Source organism: Pagrus major, chromosome 15 (assembly GCF_040436345.1).
Source record: "Pagrus major chromosome 15, Pma_NU_1.0".
In the NCBI taxonomy this organism is placed as follows: Eukaryota; Metazoa; Chordata; class Actinopteri; order Spariformes; family Sparidae; genus Pagrus; species Pagrus major.
The window spans coordinates 25,310,151-25,333,705 of NC_133229.1; the positions used below are offsets into that span (position 1 = coordinate 25,310,151).

Consider the following 23,555-nt stretch of genomic DNA (forward strand, 5'->3'; position numbering starts at 1 on the left):
ACATCTTATACACTTCAGTAACAAAATTAAACTCATTTGTTTGTAGGGATTGAAATTATTTATTTACACATAAATGCACTTGGTTTATCCACATCATCCTTTTGCCTCATGTTTTGGGTCAACTGATCCAAAAAGGTGTTGCCATGAAGCCATAACAGAAGAACCTGAGGTGTCAGTCCGAACTGGAATCAACAGTCTTTACTCATCGACGCGGATCAAAGTGGGAATTCCACCAGCCAAGGGGAGAAAAGATAAATACACACAGCTGCCAGTAAGACTTCAGAATCTCTCAGCAGTCCGGCTGGCCACCACTCTGATGTTGCCGTAAACCTTTGAAGGTGGACTTCCTGTCGGGGCAAAAAGGGGTTTAAAGGTCAATTCTCAGCACTACATGTGGATTCAAACAGTTGTACTCCACATTTGACATCAACCTTTCTTGTACTGTATTATTCAAAAATAATGTTTCTTACCCAGGATAAGGTTACATATCGCTGTGCGGGCCATCTTGATATTCTGGAAAGATCCTAATATGTGAACTTTTCTGTTGAGAGAGATGAAGGAGTATTAAATGCTGCTAAACATTCCTCTGTGGTTTGCACAATATTCCTAAATAAAGCTAGAGTTCACAGTTGTTTCTGCATTTAACATAATCCCGCTTTTAGTTTTAGTGGCAACAGTGACGCAAGTAGAAAAACAATTGTGAATCACATTTTTGAACGAGTAAATAAGTCTCCTGTGTTGAAATGTAAAAAAACAAGTGTTAGTTCAAAGTAAATATTTTTTGGACATGGTACATTTGTTTTGGGGTTGTAGCAGCAGTGCATGCCAAAAAGCAAATTCTCATGCTTCTGTTTACTGTAGTTGAGCTCTGAGAATACTAAATGTTAAATGGCAAGCATGAAATTAAATTACCGATTAAAAAATTATCCTAATAGACATTAATACATTTCTTTTCCAGTTGTGTTGCAGGACAAGTGAAGAGCACTCACGTATCTGCAAGCACAATGCGAGTCTTTGTGACATTTTCAATGGTGAATTTGGTTTTTCCTCCCTTCCCCGCTATTCTTCCGATGGCTCTGGATAAGTGGTCTCCCTTCAGAGGTTTCACTGCCAAGACAGACAATACCAGAGAACAATTAAATACACAGAGATTGGACACCGAGTTCATTTTGCAGCAGCAGCAGCAAAAAAAAAAAAGTGTTACATAAATATAGAAATTCAGCGCAGACAGAAGCACAATGTCGGTGCTGTCTTACCGTCCGTGACATCAAAGCTTTCTAGGAAGAGTTCATCTAATCTGATGAGAGCAAGAGCATCCTGGAAAGAGAAAGCATGAGCGTTACATCACAAACCAAAAAATAACAGTCAAGGTTCAGGGACATTCACAGAAACATCCACCATCAAATATTGCGTTAAGTTCTTGGATTTCAGTTGGTCTTGATCTAAAATAAAATATGATCCCAAGTGTCTACCAAGCTGACAAAAGATTATTATTAATAAAGATTATATTTAAGGAATTAACTCGTTATTCTTTTTCTTGAAGAAATAGACGTTACATTAGAATTCAACAAAATTATTCTCAATGGATCAATAAATAATAAATTCACAACAGGTTTTACAGGTGGTTTTTATATAGCTTCATCTTTTGACAGTAGATGAAACTGACTTGTTGATGTCATTTAGTTGATAAAAGTTCAATAAAAAGCACAACAGTAACAACATCCAGTCATTATTCTAAATAAACACAGACTGAGAAATCTGATCAGAATAGTCGTACCTCTGCAAAAATGAGAACATGCACAGTTCAACAAATCCTTCCATGTGTACTTACTTCGACCTGGAATCCTAGAATAAAGGCTTTGACAAAGTCTGCTGCTTTTGTGAGCGACCCAATGTCCTGTGTTTCTTTGCATGTCTGAAAGAAGGAAGTCGATTAGACACACTGTTGACACAGCTACCTGAGAAATCCAGTACAAGTGGCAAAAAAGGCAAAGCCTTGTCAAAATTGATTGGATGTGTTGAGGAAACGTACTTTGATTTCAACATTCCTAGTTTTGAGGTTGAATCTAACTTGAAGCTGCAGGTTCTCTACGATGGGGGTGAAGATCTTCAGCCAGTTGTCCTTCAGCGGGGTGTATCTGTGAGCTGGGACAGCGACTTTACGCATCTCATCTGGTCCCTGAAACACAAAAGGACACAACATTAACAACTGTAATCTGTGGGACTTGATTTAAGATGTATCTGAATCCACTTTTAGTTAATTATTGTTACAACAACTAAGTCTGGCAGTCCACATTCCCTAAGGAATGGGTAGGGGTATAAGTAGTGCTGATGAATGAGCTCTCACAGGGTAGATGTTGGTTATAAGCTTGATTATATTATGCAAAGTAGGTAGTAATTGCAGCTGTTGGATGTGAGTATTGTTGGGTACAATACTCAACAATACTGTGATAATACAGTGATATTAGGTGACATACAATAAAAAGTCTCACAAACAAAAATAGTCAAGAAAAGTGCAGGATGAACCACAAACAGTTAATGTTTTGCTTCCCCCCTGTGCTACCACAACAACATACAGCAGCTTTATTTAGTGCTGTCACAAGTCTTCACTGCGCAAGCGCAAAACACCTCCTGTCTACTTTGTAATGGAGACGTGTAACATTGACAACAACTTTTTGTTTCTAATTTTGGTTAACACTGACACAAGACGTGTACACATGGATGGTACTTGCCCTTAATTTGTCGCCTGATATTGGTGGAAACTGCGGCCGCTTGCTGGCCACGGGCTCCTCTGTGTCCATGCCCGCTCCGTCTTGTTCACGTTTTCGCTTCTGAGTCTTTTTAGACTTTACTTTTGTGAAAGAGTCTGCGGCATCCTTAGCCTCCATGTCAGCCCCAGCGGCCGGGGTTGCGTTTTCAACGGCGTCCATCCTTAAACTAGTTTTAAGTGAGATTTTAGCGTCAAATCTGAGGAGGACGACGGCCACACAGGCATGAAACTGTCCTCGTGCAACGAAAAGGACCCAAACAGCCACATCGTCGACGCCTGTAGAGAGAAAATGATGAATGCTGGTGTTGGAATCGACAGAGATACCTCATTCTGGTCATACAATTAAGTTAAAGTAGTACAATATCCAGGAACATTGTCTGTGTATTTAAAATACGTTAAAGTTTACCTGGGATGTAAACATTTCGTCAGGCACATCTTTAGGCAGCTACACTCTCAGCTGAAGGAGGGTCTCGACGTCATCTGTTTTGGCAGCGAGCTGCAGTGAACCTCACCACAGTTCTCTTGGTACTTTTTATCAGAAAAATTCAACCTTTTTAACAAAATATCTCCCAAACAGCAAAGATGTCCTCGCCACTATCAAAGCCTCAGATCATTGCGCACATTCAGAAGAGTTTGAACTACACCGTTTTTGACAGTAAATGGATTCCCTGCAGCGCCAAGTTTGTCTGTCTGGGGAACTTTCCCAGAGGAACCGGAGTAATGCAGATATATGAAGTACAGCACGGAGAGGCTCAGCTTGTCAAGGAGGTAGATAACACGCTCACATTTGACTCTTGTTTGCTCTTGTTTGCCCTTTTTTTCCTCGGAAATACAGCACGCAAACGGTTTAACTCAGAGTTAGCTAGCTTATCTTAGGTTTCTAGAAAAGTCCTGGTGGGTTAGTGTCTCCATAGCAACAGGCAACATGAAGACCGCCACAGACAATAGCCCAAAGTTTTTGTCCATCCCATATTCAAATACATTTTCTTTTTATATTAGTATGGCAGAACTGTAGCTAACATACAGTACACAGCTTAAACTTGAGCTGTCCAGTGCACCTGTCCATTAAAGCACGAGTTAACAGCACTATTAAGCTAACAGGTCCTTCAAAGCTCAGACTGTGGTGGGACAGGCTCAACACTGGAGGCAAATGGTACCTCACCAAAGGCAATGCACTCTGACAAAGGTCTCTGGGAAAAATGTCATGCTGGCAAGAAATTCAGTCACCATATTCCTATGTATGTAGCTTGACAGCAGCTTGTAAACCTTTAGGCATCAATGCACAAGGGTCAAGGGTTTGGAGGCTTATGTTGGTGTGGAAACACATAGAATAGACCTTGCCCTGGACTAGTGGTCATTTCAATTGAATAAACTGTCACAAACATTTCTCATTTATCTTATCATTTCCTACACTTTTAGATTTGAAACTTTGCCATTAACAAGTTGCTCAAGATTGAATGGTGTTCCCACTATACTGCTATTTCATTGCTTTTTGCATTGTCCCATTCTTCCTCCCCATATGTTTCAGGTAGAGAGACCTAAACCCATAAAGTGTGGCACGTTTGGGGCCACCTCTCTTCAACAAAGACACATAGCAACTGGGGATTTTGAAGGAAATCTCAATATATGGTATTTTATTCACATCTTCTGATGTCACACCATCCGTGTCTTGCGTGGCATGAAATGCTGAAATTACTAAACGCTGACCTGACCTTGTTCTCCACAGGAATCTGGAGATGCCTGAAGTGCCCGTGTACACTGTAAAGGCCCACAAAGAGATAGTAAATAGTATTGATGGTGTTGGCGGCCTTGGGATTGGCGACGGCGCACCTGAGATAGTCACTGGAAGCAGAGATGGTAAGAACATTCAGGAAGTGTAATGTGTTTCCCAGTAAAAAAAAAAAAAAAACCTTTTCAAAGCAATGACAAAAACGTCACATTTTCCTTGTGCATTACAGGGACAGTAAAGGTGTGGGATCCTAGACAGAAGGATTCACCTGTAGCCAACATGGAGCCCATAGAAGGAGAAACCAAGAGGGACTGCTGGACTGTTGCTTTTGGTGTGTAAAATCTCAGGAACTCCATCGACAGCTCTTTCTTTTATTTAGAAATGCGACTGGTCCTCTTTCAGACAGCTGCTTTCTAAGCACACAATGATACATCACTATACACAAAAGATGGAGGAAGTGTCTCCGAGTTGTGCATAGCGAAAACAATTATCTTCCCACTCTCAGACATTGTCCTGTGCACAGAACAAAAGGACAACAAATTAACAGGCAAAGCACAACAATCCAATGAAAATGTAGCTTGTACTCTTGTCTATTTTCTGTGATCCATTCTAGTTAGTTTATATACTTACCTGATGATTTCAAATAGGCAACCAGCTTTGTAAGTGTTGCTTTTCCATCATGACTGAAAACTGTTCTCACTGCAGGACATGCCTTCAATGATCAGGACCGCTGTGTGTGTGCTGGCTATGACAACGGGGACATCAAACTCTTTGACCTGCGGAATATGTCTCTACGGTGGGAAACCAACATTAAAAATGGGGTGAGGTGAACACTTGGATGGAAATGGTAAAACCTGTGGCATGTGATTTTTTTTTTTTTAAGCTTACAATATTGCAGGGGAAGATTTTTTTCTCTTAAATTTTAGTCACGTAGCCAGTGTGGCACCATAGAAAGAAAATCACAAACATTTAGAGAAAAAATGGGAACTCAGACCGACAGTGACTCAGTCAACTCAGCTCTGAAACACAAAAAGTAGTCCTCATATTTAGAACTGCTGTTTTTATTAGGATAAACTGTCCAAACATTCATTATTTCTCCTGCACTGCAGCCTTCACTTTAATCATAACGCAGACAAGATGTGCAGACAGAACCGAAAATGACTTCCCAGCAGCATTTAGACTGTACATAAAACCACAGAGGAAGTCTGAGGTTAATGCATGTTCCCTTCACACACCATATACAAAGCAGTCTTTTTATTACACAGTCTTCACTCTTATTCAACACATCTTTAATGGAGATGAACCAGCCAGGGGTCATTATGTCCATTTCAACACAAAGTAGTTTGTGGTGGAGCCGTGCCATGTGATAGAGGGAGTGACTGTTATTCTTGCTTACATCATGTTCAGGTATGCTGTGTGGAGTTTGACAGGAAAGACATCAACATGAACAAGCTGGTGGCCACCTCACTGGAGGGAAAATTCCACGTCTTCGACATGAGGACCCAGCACCTCACCAAGGGCTTCGCCTCTGTTTCTGAAAAGGTAATTGACCTGGGTGGGGACAGCCAGACAGACGTTTGGCTCCCATGTATGGGAAAAATGTCAAAAGGTTATTATTATTATTATTACGTTTACAATTGTACGGTTCACAGGGAAAAGGGGGCACACGTCGCTTTGACCGTTTTCACAGCTGGAAGTGTTTGGGGTTGTGTTTGTCTAACATTCTCTGTGGCTTTGTGACACTGGCCAAAAATGACACAGGGCCAGTGAGGAGAGAGAAGTGTAGCTTTTTATGGGAAAATGCTCAAAAAACACACTTAAGTCGACATTAGGGCTACAAACCAGCTCACGAAGTGTTTGCTAGGTCTGAGAGATCAGAGGCCTCAGCTTTCTAAATATTAGTCCAGTTCTTCCGAGAGATCAACAGTTAGCACATCATGTCTCCAACCATGAATCACAGGCTGCTATTCAGACCGTCTGATTACAAGTGGACAGCTCAGTACAGGTGTGAATGCCCGCAAGATCCAATCACCACATTCAGAGGTGGTCTTGACCGCATGTGACCACATTCTTTGAGCAGTGTGTACTCGTGTCCTCGAGTACAAGAAGCCACAACAACAGGCAGAATGGATTACACGCTGTCAGGTTTCCATGTGGTTTACAGCAAAGCAAATTACATGTTTGGGCTCTCTTACCTGCCAATGTTAGCAGCAGATGTTTGTGAACACACTGTCTCTTTCAACCGACCCAACCATTGAACTAGTAACTGTAATTTCCCCAGACTCCCTTCATATATCATGCAATTTCCAAAGTTGGTGAGTGAGGAGAACTTAAAAACAGCCACAGCAGATTCTAAATCATTCCTGCCATTTATTAAATGCAATACCTGAAGTTGTTTCTTTCCTTTCAACTGATTTTACAATTTCCACTAAATTTATGAAAGAAGAGAAAACTTATTTATGGTAAATCTGTCAAAATTTACAAATACAGTAACAGTAACCAATAAAGTCTACGTCTTTATCGCTTGGTAAGAAAATCCCCGGATCCCTTTAAAAAAAAAAAATCACTAAATTCTGTGTGTTGCTGAGTTAAGAGAAACTATAAATGTTGTGTAACGCTGTCTATGACAAATCCTTAATTATTTGGTCCTTCTTGTTAATTTGGTAAATGATATACATGAAGTTCTTTCTTTCTTTGTGTAAAATAGAACAATGTGTCTGCTTGTCCCAGTGATGTACATGTTTATTTGCATATAGAGCAAGGAAGTGAGATCTGATCACAAGTGGTCCCTCGAGGTGCATGTTAATGCCAGGTATTAACTAGAGAAAGTGGAGAGATCTGGTGATTTGAGCATCACCAGATTAAAGTGGCTGAAAGGGTTTTCTACACAGGTTTACAATGTCTGTGAAGGAGCTAGGAATGAATTTTACCATTATTTATTGATTTATTTTGGAAAGCCAATGATCTCTGTTCTTTATTTAAGGCTCATAAGTCGACCATCTGGCAGGTGAGGCATTTGCCTCAAAACAGAGACATCTTCATGACTGCAGGGGGAGCAGGCAACTTACATCTATGGAAATAGTGAGTAACTGACCTTTAACTACAACAGTATTTCGTCCCATTTCTAAAAATGTAAGTGCTCATCATGAAGGTTGTTTTATCAGAATCAGATTTCCTGCTTTATTATAAACTAATCTATATAATGTTTCTGTCATTTCCAGTGAGTATCCAGCTCACAGAAGCAAGAAGGACTCCGATGGAGTGGATGTGGGCGTAGCTGGCTCCGTCAACCTCTTACAGAACGTCACTCTGTCCACACAGCCAATCGCAAACCTGGACTGGAGCCCCGACAAGCAGGGCCTGTGTGTGTGTTCAGGCTTTGACCAGTCTGTCCGCGTGCTCATTGTCACCAAACTCAATGCGGTTTGAAAAAGTAGACGGATGAGGAAATTCTGTGCAGCTCGACCCAACTGAAGAGAAGTCACTGCCCTTTTATGAGGCCGAAGACAGCAATTTCCTACTGCTGGTCTGAGCAGCTGTCTATCTAGATTTTGTACAATTGATACTCATCTTTAGACTTTAATGAACTGGGGAATCCTTTGTTGAGGTTATGTTGTTTTGTCTCTGTTAAATGCGATCCCTGAAAAATGTGCTTGGCTGAGCCTGCAGGCAGTGTTCCCCTGTAGTGCAGAGAAACAACTCTGTAACACCTCTGAATCATACAGCCTCTGGCGTGGAATAACACTTTAAGGATCGAGACTTCATGTCTTTTATCTGTTTCCATTTTTGTAGGATGCTCACTGAAACACCTGTTGTTGCACTATTGTTTTGTTGAACATTGTTATATTCCAGTTTTGTCTATTGTTAAAGTTGTCGCTTTTGATATATCATTTTTAATGAGAACTCTGTGTTTTCAAATTAAATGTGCCTTTGGAGAAAAAGGTGGACATTTTCTCAGTGTCCTCTGTCCAATTTGAATGACTTCATTATGACATCAGGTTTAAGCAAAGTCAGTAAACTTCAAAAAGATCAATATAGGTGTGGCGGTGTAAAATGCTTACGGGCCAGCCCAACCTACATAAAAATATAAACAAAAAACATGTAAATCTAGGGGGAATGCCCAATGTCCGCTACTTGGACAATAAACCAATAAATAATAAATAATAAATAAATGTGCTCCTACAAGCCTCAAGGAAATAAAATGTCAAACTGAAGGTGTATAGGGGCTTGGGTTTCAGGGGGATCCAGAATAAACACAGTTTCCTTACTAGAATAATGTGGGGCAGCCATGACAACACAATAGGGTCTAAACAGACCAGAGTTTCTGGCTGGCAAGCTAAGGGGAATGAGGTTCTGAGTGAGTCAGGGACCGAGACAGATTCAGAATGAGAAGCCACCTGGGTGCCATTCCCCACCTCTTTTAAGCCTTCACAAAAAGGGCGTCGTCACACCACGATTGGCTGGGAGGGGAATGCCCCAAGCTGCTTCCACTCCTCAATCAGGAGTCAGTCGCCCCACCCTGCGCACAGGTGATCTGAATCCCCTGCAGTTAGTCCAGAGAGGGATTTTGGAAAATCAACCCAAAACAAAGACAGACAACAAGTCTCAAACAATGGGACTGCTACATAGGTACTTGTTAAAGGTTCACAAGCGTTCTCATATCCAGCATTTGAACTTGAAGAAATCCTGTAGGTCCTGGTCATCCTCCTGTCTGTCGTGGATCCTCGCGTAGACACTCTTCAGCAGCTTGGTCATCGCCTTTCCATCCAAGATGTCGATGTATTTTTCTATGCAGCCTAAAAACAGCCACATCAGAAGATCACATTCACACAAATGCTTTAACAAATGAAAAGTTGACATCCAAAATGTCAAAATTAAAGCTGATTTTCAAATCAAACATCTCATATGAGACACACACATATATATATATATATATATATATATATATATATATATATATATATATATATATATATATATGATGATCTCATCGAAAAGAATATGCACTGGGCAAGTCAGGTGCCCAGTGCATATTCATTTATTCATCTGACATCATGCTGCGTGTATGCACTCTATGTAACATGTCATCTATCTGCTATCCCACAAGCTGAATGTAATACATCTCTATAAATAGCCTGTCACATGGGCCTGGCTGCATGATTTCAACACTACATTTAGACAGGTTCGGTTTGCAATTAATAGTTTGCACATGATTGGCCCCTAGATGCCCCCATTTTATTTTTGACTAAAGAAAATGAGAGTCAGTTCCTATTTTCTGTGGCTGAAGGTCATAATGTGCACTCTATTTACCCAGTTCTATTCACATCTGTCTCAGATATTACAAATTATATTAATCTTTCAGTCTTTTATTAAGAAGTAGAGGTATCCATTCACTTAAACTCTACAGATATTTATTCCTTGCTAGTAACTGTACTACTACTGCTCCCAAGACTAATACAACTATGTCTACAGTATTTATAATAATAGTAACAGTACTCACTTAGTCCCATGACTTTGCCATATGCTACAAGGCTGGGCCCTAGCTGCGGATGGTCGTACTGCTCCAGCATCATCAGTATGCGGACGATCTCTCCTGTGATGTAGGCATCATCGAAGCTCTGCTCGGCCGCAGGCTTCAGAGGGAACCTGCAGTACACCTCCACAGCAGCCTGAGGATCTAATGGCTCCAGCAGCTGCACAAGCTCACTGTAGGCATCGTGGACCTAAACAGTCAGTTGATTAATTAACCAGGAGTTATTTTATAGCCATTGTAAAAGCATGGAAATGGAAAGGAAATGCCTGAAATCTTAATGTAACGGATAACAACTGACCCCTGGTGCCATGGAGATGACCTCCTGGTAGAGCTGCTTCGCCTGGTCCTGGGTGTCAGCAGAGCGGGAGAGGGCGCGGGCCAGACCCAGCCGTGAAACATGAGACCTGCGGTTCACCGGACTGGACACGTTCAGTTCTGTCACAGTCGGCTCTGAAACAACAATTAAAACACACAGATATAAATGCCCCCTTTGATGAACCCATAAAGAAAAAGATGTTGAAAGATGCACAACTGCAAAATGTTACAATATTCTGTTCAGACATGAGAGACTTTGGGGGAAAAGTCTTTCACCTGACTATGTATGTTAATCTCAATGCTTCTGCCGTGCCTTACCCTCTACTGCCTCAGCAGTATCAGAGCAACAGTCCTGTTTAGACCTGCTGGCAGGGAGTTGGGGTTTAGGACCGTTGTTGGAAGGTTTAAAGGATTTATCTGGCTTAGTTGCTGCTCCAGCTCTCCCCCTACAGGAAAGAAAATAGAAGACAAAAGCTCTGAAACTAATACAAAAGTTTAAATTGTGCTCTCACATATACATTCAAGTGTAGTCTTCCTCCTTAAAAGCTTCTGTGAGGAAACAAACTACAGATTTGTTCCAGTGAAGCTACCCCGACTGACAAACTCTGAGTAAAAGATTGTGTTTGTACGTGACATGAATATGGAGCAGGGTAGAAGTGAGAAAAGTAAGCATCCACAGGAAATCATCCATGAATAAATAAATGCAAGAAAACAACCACACACGACCACAGAAGAGGTCTGCCAGACGCTTGACTTAAGCAAGCCAGTGTGACTCACCTGGCTGCAGGGGTTTTGGCTGGAGGTCGGGCGGCTTTCCCTCCCCTGGTGGGGGCTGAGAGCGAGGGAGGAGGAGCTCTGGTTCCAGCTGCTGCCACCCGCCCTTGTCCAGGTCCTCCCCTGCCTCGCTTAGCTCCTCTCTTGGCCACACTGGTGTCAGAAGGCCCTTTCACTCCTGCTGGTTGGGTGGTGGACTGTTTGGCAGCTTTGTCGTTTTCAGCCTCCTGCTGGTCCCGCCACCACTTTTGTTCTGAGCAAAAAAGGAAATGGTTAATGTGGGTGTGGAGTTCATTTCCAAAAGGTAATCATAACTGTTTAATGTAAAGTGTTGAACAGCAGGGACACATTTATTGGAAAATAGGAAATACAGTCTACAGACTCACTGCTCAGCTGTTCAGGTGGTTCTCCACTCTGAGTCTTGTCTTCCAGCTCAATGCTGCCCTTGAAGCTGAGGCAGGCATCAGCTATGAATTCCTTTGACCTGTCTGAATTTGGGTTGCTGTCATATTGAGCCAGCTGTGCCAGACCCAAGAGACACAAGGCGTGGCTGTCCCGCGGTGTGGTCACTACTGCTAGCTGGCATGCCTGTAGACAGCAGTAAGGGAGCAGGGAGAAGGTACCAGTCTGATTTCTCTCACACATCAGGCACTTACAGACATAACGTTAAATGTAAAGCTGTGGTGCTTCAGTGGACAGCAACCCAAATGACAGAAAACAATCTAAAATCCTAATTCTGTACTCCTACCCTCTCCTGCATGTCCAACAGCTCCTGACAGGGGGCGATAGAGGTGAGGCGTATGAGAGCTGTGAGGGCCTGGCATCTCTTTGCCACCAGGGACTGCCTCTCCGTGCCAGCCTTGGCCTGGCGCTCACCCTGCTGGATCAGCCTCTGGAGCAGGGCAAATTGAGCATCCAGGAGCACCCACTCCAGCTGCCCGCTCGCCTCGCCACGACACACACACTGACTCACACTCTGGGCAGTCAGCACTGCTACCCTGAAGCATTCCAGCACAGAGACAAGCACGCACAGTTTTAACACTTCTTAAACTGGGTCATACTGGTGTGAATGCTGAGACTTTTGATGAGATGAGTGAGACAGCTAATTGGAGCTGAGATCCAACACAAACACTGAGTAGAAAAGAAAATATAAAAGTCAAATTATGACTCAAACAGAACTTTTGGTTTGTAACATACGTGTGATAAACCTGTTTTGCACTCATGGCCTTCCCAGACAGCGTGTTCCTCTGCTGCAGCTGGCCCAGAGAGAGAAGGCCTCGCAGGAACTGTGTGTTGAGGCTGGACAGAGGGTCTGATGGATCCTGCTCCACCCAGCTAGAGACAAAACCATGAAAACTAATGGCAACAGAGAAAAATCCAAGAGCTCCTTGATTTTAAATCATAACGACTGGCTGTTATTTCAACTAGTAAAGAATTAAATCTTTAAATCTTCGCCCCCTTTTTTCCGTTTGCCAGAATTTGGATTTTCAGGCTTCGTTAACTGACAGAAATGGTAGAAAATCCAAATCTAGGCCTTCAAATATCATAAAATGTATTCATGTCTGACACTGCAGATGATGTATCATCTATGTGGCCTATGACAGTGTTTTCACTATCCTACTCTCGCTCCTGCAGGCTTTAACAGACAGCCTGTTACATTACTGACACCGTCGTGCCCTTACATTCTCTTACTAAACGCATCCACTTCCACCTCCACCATACACACGCAAACACACACACACACACTCACACACACACACACACACACACACACAAATATGCAAACCTCTTGCTGCAGCGCTGGCTGACAAAGTGCTCCAGTCCCTGCTGTAAGAACAGAGCAGCCTCCTTCTCTGTGTCCTCGGAGGCTTTCTGTTCTTGCTGCAGCAGAGCCAGCCCTGTGAAGTATCTGACAAAATGAAGGCAACACAGGAGAGATGTTGAAGACAAGACTAGCTCTGCCTGTACATTTACAGGCTAATCTAGACTGTGTTTACCCTGTTGGAATGCCAGACCTGCAAGTTTGTTTTTTCACTTTCTAACCCCTGTATGAGAATATGATATCATATAGGGGTTATGGGGGAGTGGACATTTGAAAAGCAGGTTGAGAAGTTGGCGTAAGGGTTACAGAGAAAAATGACATGACTGCTTTCACCTCTTTAGCAACAAGTCAACACTTGAGCTCCAGTTTGAACAAAAGGTTGCTTTTGGGTTTTTAACAGGAGCTGAAATATTTATTTTTTCATTGGCTGCCTGTGAGAATCAATTTCAAGATTAATTGCTTGTCAGACACAGCACGGCTTTGCTTCTAATTAGACTGCTCTCCAACGGTTATATTTCAGTTGAGTTTTTTAAGGTGATTAACCTACTACAGCACTGTGGATAACTTTTAATCACTTGTGGTTATTGTTACTACTATTACATCTACTGACAATACAAATTCTTCTTCTACTACCAACAACACTTCTATGACCCTACCTGAGAGCAGGATGAAGGGGGCGCAGTGCCAGGCCGCTCTGGAGGTGCTGCAGGGCTTCCCTGCTCCTGCCCTGCAGCAGCAGCAGTCTTCCTACATGGAGGTTGTACTCCCAGCTGTCAGGACTCAAAGACCAGGCATCCAGGTACTTCATCAGGGCCCGGTGGACAGAGGTCTCTTCATCCTGCATGGCTGCACTGTTATCCTGCAACAAGAGGGGTGAAAGTTCAGTTTCACCTGCCATATATATTGATTAGTAATCATTGTATTTGTAAGTTGTGGCAGTTTCTACTGTTTCCAGTTACCTTGCCAGTTTTCTTGGAGAGCCAGATGTAGAGTGTCTGGACATAGTCTGCTTTGCTGGACTGTCCCTGCTCTTTGAGCAGCTGATACTCTTTATCCAAGGCCTGCAGCTGGTTTTGTACAGTCGGTGTGCCAAGGTAACCGTGGAGTTTGCACACAGCCAGGATGTCATCCTGACGTGCTGTTGACTTGGCATCGCTTAAATCATCTTTGTCTCTGTCAGCCTGGAGAGGAAGGAACGCAAAGGTGAGAGGTTGCTTTAACTGTTCTCATATAAATAGGGACCATTTTCGGCAATAATATGATTCATTATCAGCATTAAAAAATGTAGACTTAAATGTCCAAGTCACCAAGTCTATCAGGCGTGATCCTTGAAGGCTATTCTGTCCTGAGCAGCTGCCAGGTGTGAATGTGTTTGAAAAAAAATTCCTTGAACAAAAACGTTTAAAGAAGCTTTCTAGTCACGTACATTTTGCTGCTACTCGGCTTTTGTGCAAATCTTCACAACACGCCAAGCAAAGACCTTGTACCTTCCTCTGCAGGCCGTACATCTCTTTAGCGTAGTGCTGCTCCTCCAGAACGAAACCCAGCAGGAAGTGGAGTCTGGCGTCTCTGGAGCTGAGTCTGATAGCTGAGGCATAGTAGACAGCAGCCTGCTCCAAGCTATGCAGAGGAGACTGGCCGTCCTCATACTCCAACATGTCCCCTGTGGCGATAAACACTGTAGTATATAATATGCATATAAGACCAGAGAGTATTTGCATATATTTGTGAGGGAATCTGCATCAATATAGAGCTGAAAAACAACATTTCAATGTTGTGCTTTGTACTACAGGCAACACCACGTTGAGATTTAGATTTACATAATGTAATTCTCTCTATAGACAGTGGAGCTATCATAACATATATCTGTTGAGGGTAAGATTTAACTGATGTCAAAAAAATAGGGATGTGTTAGCTAAAAGATTGTATATCAGAATCCAAACTACTACTTTGTTATTTGCTTTATTGGTTTGAGAATGAGGCTTTTTAGTTCCTAATTTTTTGGAACGCTGCTTGCTTGCTCGCAGCACTGTCATCCATCAGCGAAAAGCTGCAGTGCCAGCTGAGCAGGGAGAATTCATTCCAGAAACGACAGGCTGGAAAGCCAGAAATCTCAGCATCTGGCAAGAAAGCTTTTATTGAGTGATTATTTCACATTATCAAAATTTGAAGTCTTATTACTCCACTTGAAGAAGACGAAGAAATTGAACTAAGCTCTGAGTCATTCAGAATTTAGAGATTTAATTCCAAAAGAACAAAAAACAAGGTAATAAACTTTGACACAAATGAATTAGGCGACAGAAACCAATTGCTGACATGGATAAAAAAAAAAAAAAAACTCAACTTTAGCAATTCTTCTTAGGGCTCAACTCAGTTGTTTGTCTACATGCCAGACAGTTAAAAAAAAAATCAATAAATGAGTAGCATCAGTTGCTTTAATGAGTAGACGACTTTAACTGTCAGTATTTGAAAACACTGGATAATATGATCCACGACATTTAAGTATTAACATGAGTTTTAATCATGATAACTGACAACAGACTGTAGTGATGGTCAGAACAGACAAACAGCCACTTCAACATATTTCTTTCCTGTGTTACACTCTCTCTTTACTTGGGCACGAACACTTCACAGGATCAACCATTTGGCCGCCTTCTCTCTTTCACTTACGAATGATTGCATGCGTCCTTTGCATTAAATATTCAGAGAGTGCAGCTTGCCTTGGCAAGAGCACCCTTTATCTGTCAGATTGCACTGGCGTCACAGCTTTTATATTCCAGATAATACCGCACAACACACCCAACAAACCTATTCTGCATATGCTGCTGTGTTAAAATCCACCAATTTATAAAATCCTTTAACTAGATGAAAAAAGTCCACTTGTCAGTCATCTTCCTCCTTGCAGCTTGATCCAGTCAGACAAAAAAAGCTTGTTTATATTTCAAGAATTGTAGATTAACTGTCTCTAAAGCTTTCTATGTAATACCAACTCTCTATCTCTCTCTCTCTCTCTCTCTGCCACTGGTATTACTTTTCCGTTCGGTTCCAGTGACTTTCATTCAGTCCTGGGATCACTCTCGGATGTCACATCTCAGAGTCATCAAACAATTAGTGAGGCAGGAGTAGCTGGGAACGGATGAGCAGTAACTTGAGTGCCTGGCACGTCAGATAGAGGAGGAAGCTCAAGAGGCAACCGCTAACTATCTCATTTTCATGTATTTTTCAATGGCTGAAGCTGAGCTGCTGTGAGAGGCAGGGGCAGGGGAAATGACTCTTCTGTCAGCTGGCATGGGGTTCACCAGACTTTTTATTTAACTAGCTGTGGATGAAAAACACAAACTATGGAAACTCTCTGTTAAAGTGAATGGTAATTTAGATAGACTAGTGCTGATATGGGAAGAGAGAATTGAAAACAATTTTGATGAATGCATGTTATTGACTTTCTTTCTGGCCTGCAGTCTCTTTTTTCATCAAATCAGCTGGAAATTCTCATCATTCTTAAAGTATTGTGCAAAGAATAAAATAGATGCTGAGAAGGTTACAGGAGTCGGGGGTGTATAACACAAAGGGCTTTCATTGGATCTTGATTTGGAAAGTGCTACATACCTGGTTTCGGCAGGTGTTTTCGGTAGAGTTTCAGGTGATCTTGGGCCAAGGCACACAGTTTATCCACACTGTCTTCTCCTGCTGTCATTTGCAGTCTTTTCTCCCAGTTACGACACTAAGAACGTAATCGTCAAATAAAACAGGATAAGCAATAAAAATCTCATGTTATTATCTCATAATCTTCTTCTTCTGCAATGTGTGTCAACATGTGATATTATGGAAGATGTGATATACAGTATAACAGTGTCAAACGCCAAATTAGACAAATAATACATAAATAATTGGTAATTTCACCTATTGAATCCAAGGTGGTGTAACTAATGCGGTCTAAAGTGAAATACTGTAGATGTTTTACCTCCACATTGTGTTTAGTCTCTATCTCCAAACAACTGGATGATGCAAAGTGCTTCTTATACCAACTTGTTTCTGTGACATCCTGAAAATGAACATTAGCGAAAATGCATTTACCAGATTAAATCAATAAAATGGACCCATCTGCTCACATGCACTGCACACACTCACATTACAGTTTTATCCACTCTACCACCACACACACAAACACAAGATACTTTTACTGTGGAAGTTGAACCAGCGCTTAGTCACTGCGAAGGGAGCGCTGACTTGTAAATAAACGATGAGCAGAGTCAAGGTCGATGCGTGGCAGAGATTCTGGAAATGCAGAGCACCGTTTAATCTTTCATACTGACCTTTGCATCCAGGTCCCCTGTGGGCTTGTGTGGACAGTCCAGAGAGTGTGACCCCAGCTCAGACAGTTTCATCACACTGTCACATCCTTTGGTAAAAAAAAAATCAAAGACACAATAAATCACACACTAGAAGTAAATGGTAGTGTTGTCCTCCACTATTGAAAAGTGTAACCTAACAGTCTACATCTGTACTACTACTACTACTACTAGTCTACTATCTGTACTTTCGTATCAGAATAGGGAGTTTTAAATGTGTAATTTTTAGTTTAGGGAGAACTGTCTCTAATTATTAAAGTAAACAAGTGCCACTATCTGCACTGTATAATTCTCCAGAACTAACCTCTTCAAGTTTAAACTGATTAGACAGAATAGAATAGAAATCAATTACTCGTCTGACTAAACAGGGGAAAGCAGCATATAAAATGCAGCAGCTAGATACATGAGACCTTAGTTAAGTAATAATATCTCCCTCCTTACAGCAACATAATAGTTGGCTACAGTAACACGATGTTACATGATAGCATAGGTGGTGTAATCAGGACTGCTGAGAGGTGAGGCAGAGTGCACCTGGCATATCAACAATGTGATTATATAAGCGTCTCTTAGAGGTAGAGCTGCTTGAAAATCTCAATGGTGGAGTCAAAGGATTCTTTACTCTGAGAGCAGGTTACCTATGTAAGAACATTAATGGCGAGGGAGATACTCTAAAAGAAACATAAATAACTTAGTTTTTTATTTGATTCATGTGACATTCAAGGTCTCAGGGGGTTAGAAAGCTATTACCCTTCATCCTCTCTATACTACTTGCTTTTCACGAGGCTTCAGAAATAATAATGGTTCTATAACTCTATTGAATTTAACCCAACCAATAAGAGTATTGCCACCACAACAGCTCTGCTTTAGACAAATCTCTTTGAGGGGCAAAGACTCAGGGCTTCACCTCTGTAAGTGAAGAAACACTTGACCAGCGCAGCCGACATATTCCTGTCGAGGTCCAGTTCAACAACCTTCCAGCCGTCTCCCAGAGGACAGTCGCTAAGTGGGTCGACTTTTGATCTTCGTGCCAGCATCTCGATATAAGGCCTTGAGAAGATGTGCTTTGGGTCACTGCGAATCAACAAGAGAATCAGACAGATCTTGACTGCTGTTGAAGCAACCCAGAAGGTGGTATGTGAGTAGTCTATGTGTATTCTAAGCCATCAGCATGGAGGTGTGTAGATAAGACTGAATTTCCATTTTTGGGTTGAACTTTAATGTTCATTGTAGACATATATAAAGTAAAATAAAAATAGCAATGAATGTGCTAAATTAGGGTAGGAAATTGTTTATTTTTTTATTTTACAATTGCATCAACTGTAAAGCACTTGTTTCACAATATGGTGTAAAAAGATTATAATAAAGGAGGTAAATGTTGATACAACTCCTGATATTTTCTCATATTAGTGTCTTCCTATTCCAATATTACCTGTGGTGGATAGAAACAGGTCTATATAAAGCAGTCAGAGATACTGGACATTCATAGTCCAGCTGCTGCTTCTCATCAGTGAAGGTCACTGCCATGGGAATCGGCTCTCTAGTCACCATCACTGTGTACACCTGACAGAGGAGAGGGACTTCAGGTTTAGTACAGTCGTAAAAAAAATGAACCAGTGTGGCAGGCCAGCACAGCATAATGAACCCTAAAATGCTACGTACTATTATTTAGAAACATGGAGCAACTAAAAGTGTGCAATAAGCGTATATATCGATGATAAAACACACATAAAGCCTTGAATCACATCAGCAGTCAGCTTCTCGTGTCTCATTCTACCTGTGAATTGCTGCCATCTGCTGAACAGACTGAGATCTCCACCATAGTGTCTCCAAAATTCAGAGGGACCGGTTGTGAGCTGTCTTCCACATTCACTGTAACTTTTATGTTTTTGTCCAGCACCTTGGGAAGTAGGGTGACAGCACTGCAATGAAAGGGAACAATACCTGCAGAAAAAGAGTTTACAGGGACAGCGACAAAGATCAGAAACAATATGGAAATAACACCATTTTTAAAACAAGTGTATTTTATTATTCACTATCATTATTCATATGAAGCCTGTACTCACAACTGTATTCGTAGATTTTGGTACAAAATGCAGGATGAAGCAGAATATCTCCTTCCAAATCCAGATTACTGAGCTCTGCGACCTTTGCAGACAGCCTGGTGATTTCCACGCAGTACTTCTTTATGGTGCCATCCTCAGCTACCACCTCGATTTCTACTCTGGTTAACCCATCATTCAGTTTAATGGTGCTGGAACCATCACCAAAGAGCTGACATACAACAAAATAACAAATAAATAATCAGGTTATATTTTATGTGAGGAGATAAAAACGACATTAAAGTTGCAGGACAGTACTCACAATACTGTATGAAGCTCCACAGTCACTAGTGAGCAGCTCCAGGGTCACTTTGCTGACATTGCTCTCCACTGTCACTTTGTAGTCTGTGACATCTGGTGTGAAAGCTGGATGGAGCTTCGCACCAGAGACGGAGAGCTTCTCCAAATCACAGTTGTCCATGTCTCGAGTCTCTTTCGCGGCTGGTTCAGCAACAAACTGTGCGTACGGTCCAAGTCCTAAATGCACTCAAGCTGCTGTCTGTCATCCTAGCTGCACCCTCAGCTTCACTTACTACACTGACGCCTCGGGTTACCATGGTAACGTGAACACTACTGGCTAATGCTAGTTAGCTAGCTGTATTAGCTAGTAGAACATATTTTAAAAGACTTTTCACTCAGAAAAAAAGATTTCAACAATGCCGCTTGATGTCTCGCTAAAACAACTCACAGCAAAAACCGCCTTGTTTTGTTATAAATGCTGCTTAAACCACGGATATCTGTCAGCTAACTGTTAGCTAGCTGCTTCGCTCTTCCAAACGGCAGACGGCGGTAGAGTGCAGAAGAAGAAGAAGAAGCGGAAGAAGAAGAAGAAGAAGAGGAAGAAGAAGAAGAAGAAGAGGAAGAAGAAGAGGTTGTTTTTCAACGTCACTTCCTGTCGGCTAAAGCGTGCTGCGTGCTAAAGGTAAAATTGAAGGAGCTAACATTAAATATCGTCTAATTCCGTTTCCAATTAACATGTATGGCCACTAAACCGATAATGACTGTTGCTTTACAGATAATAATTCATAATTGTGTCTCTGTTTCTGCTCATGCTGCCTAAACTTTCGCCTGTTTTCCTGTTAGGAGCATTTGCTAGCTCTCTTACTAGCTACCAAGCTAACATTACAGATATTACTAGAATGGGAGGATTTTGCCGTCCCTTACAGCCGAGTGAAACAATCATGTTACTGTGGAGCTTCACAGCTTTGTATGACTTTCATTATTCTACAGGAAAATGGCAGCGGACAGCAGAACTGAAGACTACCCCCATGAGATAGACGAACAGCTCACAGGCTTCGACTCCTCAGTTTCTTCTGTCAAATCCATGTTGGATAAGTTGATGGCGATGCCCAGGAATGAGCTGCTGCAAAAGGTAGGCTGATGAGCTTTTACACAGCAGCTATTGTGATTCATCGTTCACGTGTTAAGATTTAAAGAAGGCAGACGCACAACATTAATGGTCACGCCATTTTTCTAAAACTTGTGCTAATTAAACTAAATATGTTTTATTGACAGCTGGACCCTTTGGATCAAGCCAAACTGGATCTGATGTCTGCCTACACCCTGAATTCATTATTCTGGAGTAAGTTATTTCAGATTCACTGTGATTATTTTGTGGATTTGAGGAATTATAAATTCAAAGCAGGTGGCCCGGAGTTTGTTATACTCTGTCATGATGTTGACTTGATATATGGGGGGAGAGGCATCAGACACGTGTGTCCTGAAAGTATGAAAGTAAACCGGAAAAACCAAATGCACTACTCCTTCTCTTTTTTTGTCAATTTGTTTATCTACATGCACCAAATTCTATCTCGTTTAAATTATATGCCACACTAAGGATTTGTGAAACACAGTAAATAGGATGTATTCCATTTTGGACCCCTACCACTCTGTTAATTTGCCATAATTTCAACAATGGAAATGTGTGGCTGGGTTTATTGGTGGCTGTGGATTGTACATGTGATTTATAAAACAAGGACTGTAAGGTAATGCCAGCAATTGTGAGATACAAGCAGTGTCTTTTCCATGTTATGTATCTGGCTTAGAATTAAAGAGTCTCAGTAACATTTTTAACATAATTTGGACGTGTAGTCTTACTTTTGTTTTTGTTTACAGTGTACTTGGTTACACAAGGAGTAAATCCCAGAGAACATGGAATCAAACAGGAATTGGTACGTATGTTTTCTGCGCGCTGCCTTTTCATTTTCACCCTCTCAATTTATGCACATTGTCTAATTCTTCTGTAACACTCTCTGTTCTTCAGGAGCGAATAAGGACGTACATGAACAAAGTGAAAGAGATCACAGATAAGAGGAAAGCTGGCCGTCTGGATAAGGGGGCGGCTGCACGCTTTGTCAGGAATGCTCTCTATGAACCAAACGAGAAAGATTCTAGAAAAAAAGCAGCAGTCAAGAAAGCAGCAGACACAGCACCTGACACCACACAGTCAAAGCGTCCAAAACAGAGCTGAAGTTAAAGAGAGACAGTACCGCGGTACAGACCGGTCCCACTGCATTTTTGGACCACTTTTTTGGGGACACTCTTTGTTCACAAAACAACAAAGCAACTTCTAAGGTTGTTTTATGGAGGAATCATACAAGGCAACATGAGACTACACAGAGGTGTTTATCTGGGTTGCTCACCAGTCAAACAGCCTGTCAAGGCTAACTGCCATCCAAGATTTTGCTGAAGATTTTTACAGAGACTGATGATGGACACTGCACCAGAATTTAATGATTTAGTTGTAATATTTTGTAATGTTACTTCATTTTTGAGTGTAAATCTGCAGGGTGCCATTAACATGAAAAATTCCAGTTTTATTTTAAAAAAGTGAGTAAAAACATAGTTAGGTCCGCAAACTATCATTCACCATTATTTGAACCTTCTTTTAGATAAACAAGAAATGTTAATATTTCTATTCTGAAAGTGATTCTATGAATCATTTTTTTTACAGTTTACATGTTTTATCATGTGTGTCAAACATTGTATTGATAAAACATTTTTGGAGCTGTATTGCTTTTAGTGCTGACTTCTGTATAAAAAATACTCACCAAACATGATGCTTGAATTACTTTTTTTCCCTGTTATATAATATATTGCACCTGGAAGAAAAAATGGTAATTCCATTCTTATTTAAAACAGTTCACTGTAAGCTTTCAACTTTCTCCAGTAGGCCTGTTTCACATTTTGACATGTCACAGTAGGAAAAGGAAGTGTGTAAGTAATCAGATCAATGATGGATGAATTCCATTAAGCTGATCAGTTTCAGATTCATGGTTCTGGTCATGCGGGCTCACCCTTCACTGTCATGGGTTACACAGCTTGGCTTGAATATATGGAGTCATCGTTTATGTTATTATTTGCACCTGTGATTTTCCTGCTAAGACAACTGGAACTGCTGTGAAAGGGACCCTTCTGTTCTCCAGCAGTTTGATTACCATATTCAATTGCAGTAGTTTAATCTGCATACATGACCACCCACTGAACACTGGGTTCATGACTGCTTTGTCATAGCCTACCTCTGTATTAAGCCTTGCAGATGAGCATAACAGTGATCATGACAACTTATTTATTGACTTGTAATTGATTTGACAATGTGGCAAAATGTGACAATAATGGTTGAACAGCAATAACTTTGATCAAAAGCTGATACAACTTATAATACATTTTTATTTGTACAGCGCTTTTAAAAACTCTCAAAGACACTTTACAAGAATGGAATACATACAAGAATACATAAAATCAAGTGCATGGTGCATAAACTCAAGTGCATAGTGCGATAGAGGAGAAATATGTAGTAAAAAGAACAGTGTATGAGGATATGGATCTGGATCTGTGTAGGTTTTTGGGAGAACAGGTTGAGTACAGCAAACTGCTACAGGTGCAGATGAAAAGCGAGTTTGAAGAGGTGGGTTTTGAGTAATGACTTGAAGGTGGATGAGTCTGGGCAGTCACGGATGTGTTTGGGGAGGGAGTTCCAGAGGGAGGGGGCAGCAATGGAGAAGGCTCTATCCCCCCAGGTACGGTGCTTGGTCCTGAGGGGGGGTGAGAGAAGGTTAGCGTCTGAGGATCTGAGGTTTCGAGAAGGAGTGTGGTGGTGGAGCATGTCCATGAGGTAGGGAGGGGCCTGGTTGTGGAGGGCTTTATGGGTGAGTAGGAGGAGCT

General features: G+C 41.5%; 3 protein-coding genes across 3 annotated transcripts; 2 read left to right on the forward strand and 1 right to left on the reverse strand.

Moving 5' to 3' along the window:
• Positions 1 to 35: 35 nt before the first annotated feature.
• pno1 (partner of NOB1 homolog) lies at positions 36 to 3,016 on the reverse strand. Its single transcript, XM_073481883.1, has 7 exons — positions 2,733 to 3,016; positions 2,033 to 2,179; positions 1,832 to 1,915; positions 1,257 to 1,317; positions 990 to 1,107; positions 471 to 541; positions 36 to 347 (listed from the first exon to the last, which is right to left on the reverse strand). The coding sequence occupies exons 1-7, from the start codon at positions 2,928 to 2,930 to the stop codon at positions 280 to 282; spliced, it is 747 nt and encodes a 248-aa protein (XP_073337984.1). The 5' UTR covers positions 2,931 to 3,016; the 3' UTR covers positions 36 to 279.
• Positions 3,017 to 3,188: 172 nt separating this feature from the next.
• Positions 3,189 to 8,444, forward strand: dnaaf10 (dynein axonemal assembly factor 10). The gene is made up of 8 exons (XM_073481882.1): positions 3,189 to 3,538; positions 4,299 to 4,399; positions 4,497 to 4,627; positions 4,729 to 4,830; positions 5,205 to 5,320; positions 5,907 to 6,041; positions 7,483 to 7,580; positions 7,721 to 8,444. Exons 1-8 carry the CDS (start codon positions 3,353 to 3,355, stop codon positions 7,926 to 7,928), a joined length of 1,077 nt encoding a protein of 358 aa, XP_073337983.1. The 5' UTR covers positions 3,189 to 3,352; the 3' UTR covers positions 7,929 to 8,444.
• An 11,785-nt stretch (positions 8,445 to 20,229) lies between these two features.
• c1d (C1D nuclear receptor corepressor) lies at positions 20,230 to 22,445 on the forward strand. The gene is made up of 5 exons (XM_073482022.1): positions 20,230 to 20,313; positions 20,622 to 20,763; positions 20,907 to 20,973; positions 21,507 to 21,562; positions 21,655 to 22,445. The coding sequence occupies exons 2-5, from the start codon at positions 20,626 to 20,628 to the stop codon at positions 21,859 to 21,861; spliced, it is 468 nt and encodes a 155-aa protein (XP_073338123.1). The 5' UTR covers positions 20,230 to 20,313; positions 20,622 to 20,625; the 3' UTR covers positions 21,862 to 22,445.
• The last annotated feature ends 1,110 nt before the right edge of the window (positions 22,446 to 23,555 follow it).

Excerpts from the sequence above, each read along its gene's own strand:
- pno1 (XM_073481883.1), bottom strand. The coding sequence starts at position 2,930 with ATGGACGCCGTTGAAAACGCAACCCCGGCCGCTGGGGCTGACATGGAG. Across the intron at positions 1,916-2,032 it reads CTAGGAATGTTGAAATCAAA|ACATGCAAAGAAACACAGGA; the intron begins GTACGTTTCCTC and ends TCCTTCTTTCAG. Across the intron at positions 1,318-1,831 it reads TTCTAGGATTCCAGGTCGAA|GATGCTCTTGCTCTCATCAG; the intron begins GTAAGTACACAT and ends TTCTCTTTCCAG.
- dnaaf10 (XM_073481882.1), top strand. The coding sequence starts at position 3,353 with ATGTCCTCGCCACTATCAAAGCCTCAGATCATTGCGCACATTCAGAAG. Across the intron at positions 4,831-5,204 it reads CTGCTGGACTGTTGCTTTTG|GACATGCCTTCAATGATCAG; the intron begins GTGTGTAAAATC and ends TTCTCACTGCAG. Across the intron at positions 6,042-7,482 it reads TCGCCTCTGTTTCTGAAAAG|GCTCATAAGTCGACCATCTG; the intron begins GTAATTGACCTG and ends TCTTTATTTAAG.
- c1d (XM_073482022.1), top strand. The coding sequence starts at position 20,626 with ATGGCAGCGGACAGCAGAACTGAAGACTACCCCCATGAGATAGACGAA. Across the intron at positions 20,974-21,506 it reads CCTGAATTCATTATTCTGGA|TGTACTTGGTTACACAAGGA; the intron begins GTAAGTTATTTC and ends TTTTGTTTACAG. Across the intron at positions 21,563-21,654 it reads ATGGAATCAAACAGGAATTG|GAGCGAATAAGGACGTACAT; the intron begins GTACGTATGTTT and ends TCTGTTCTTCAG.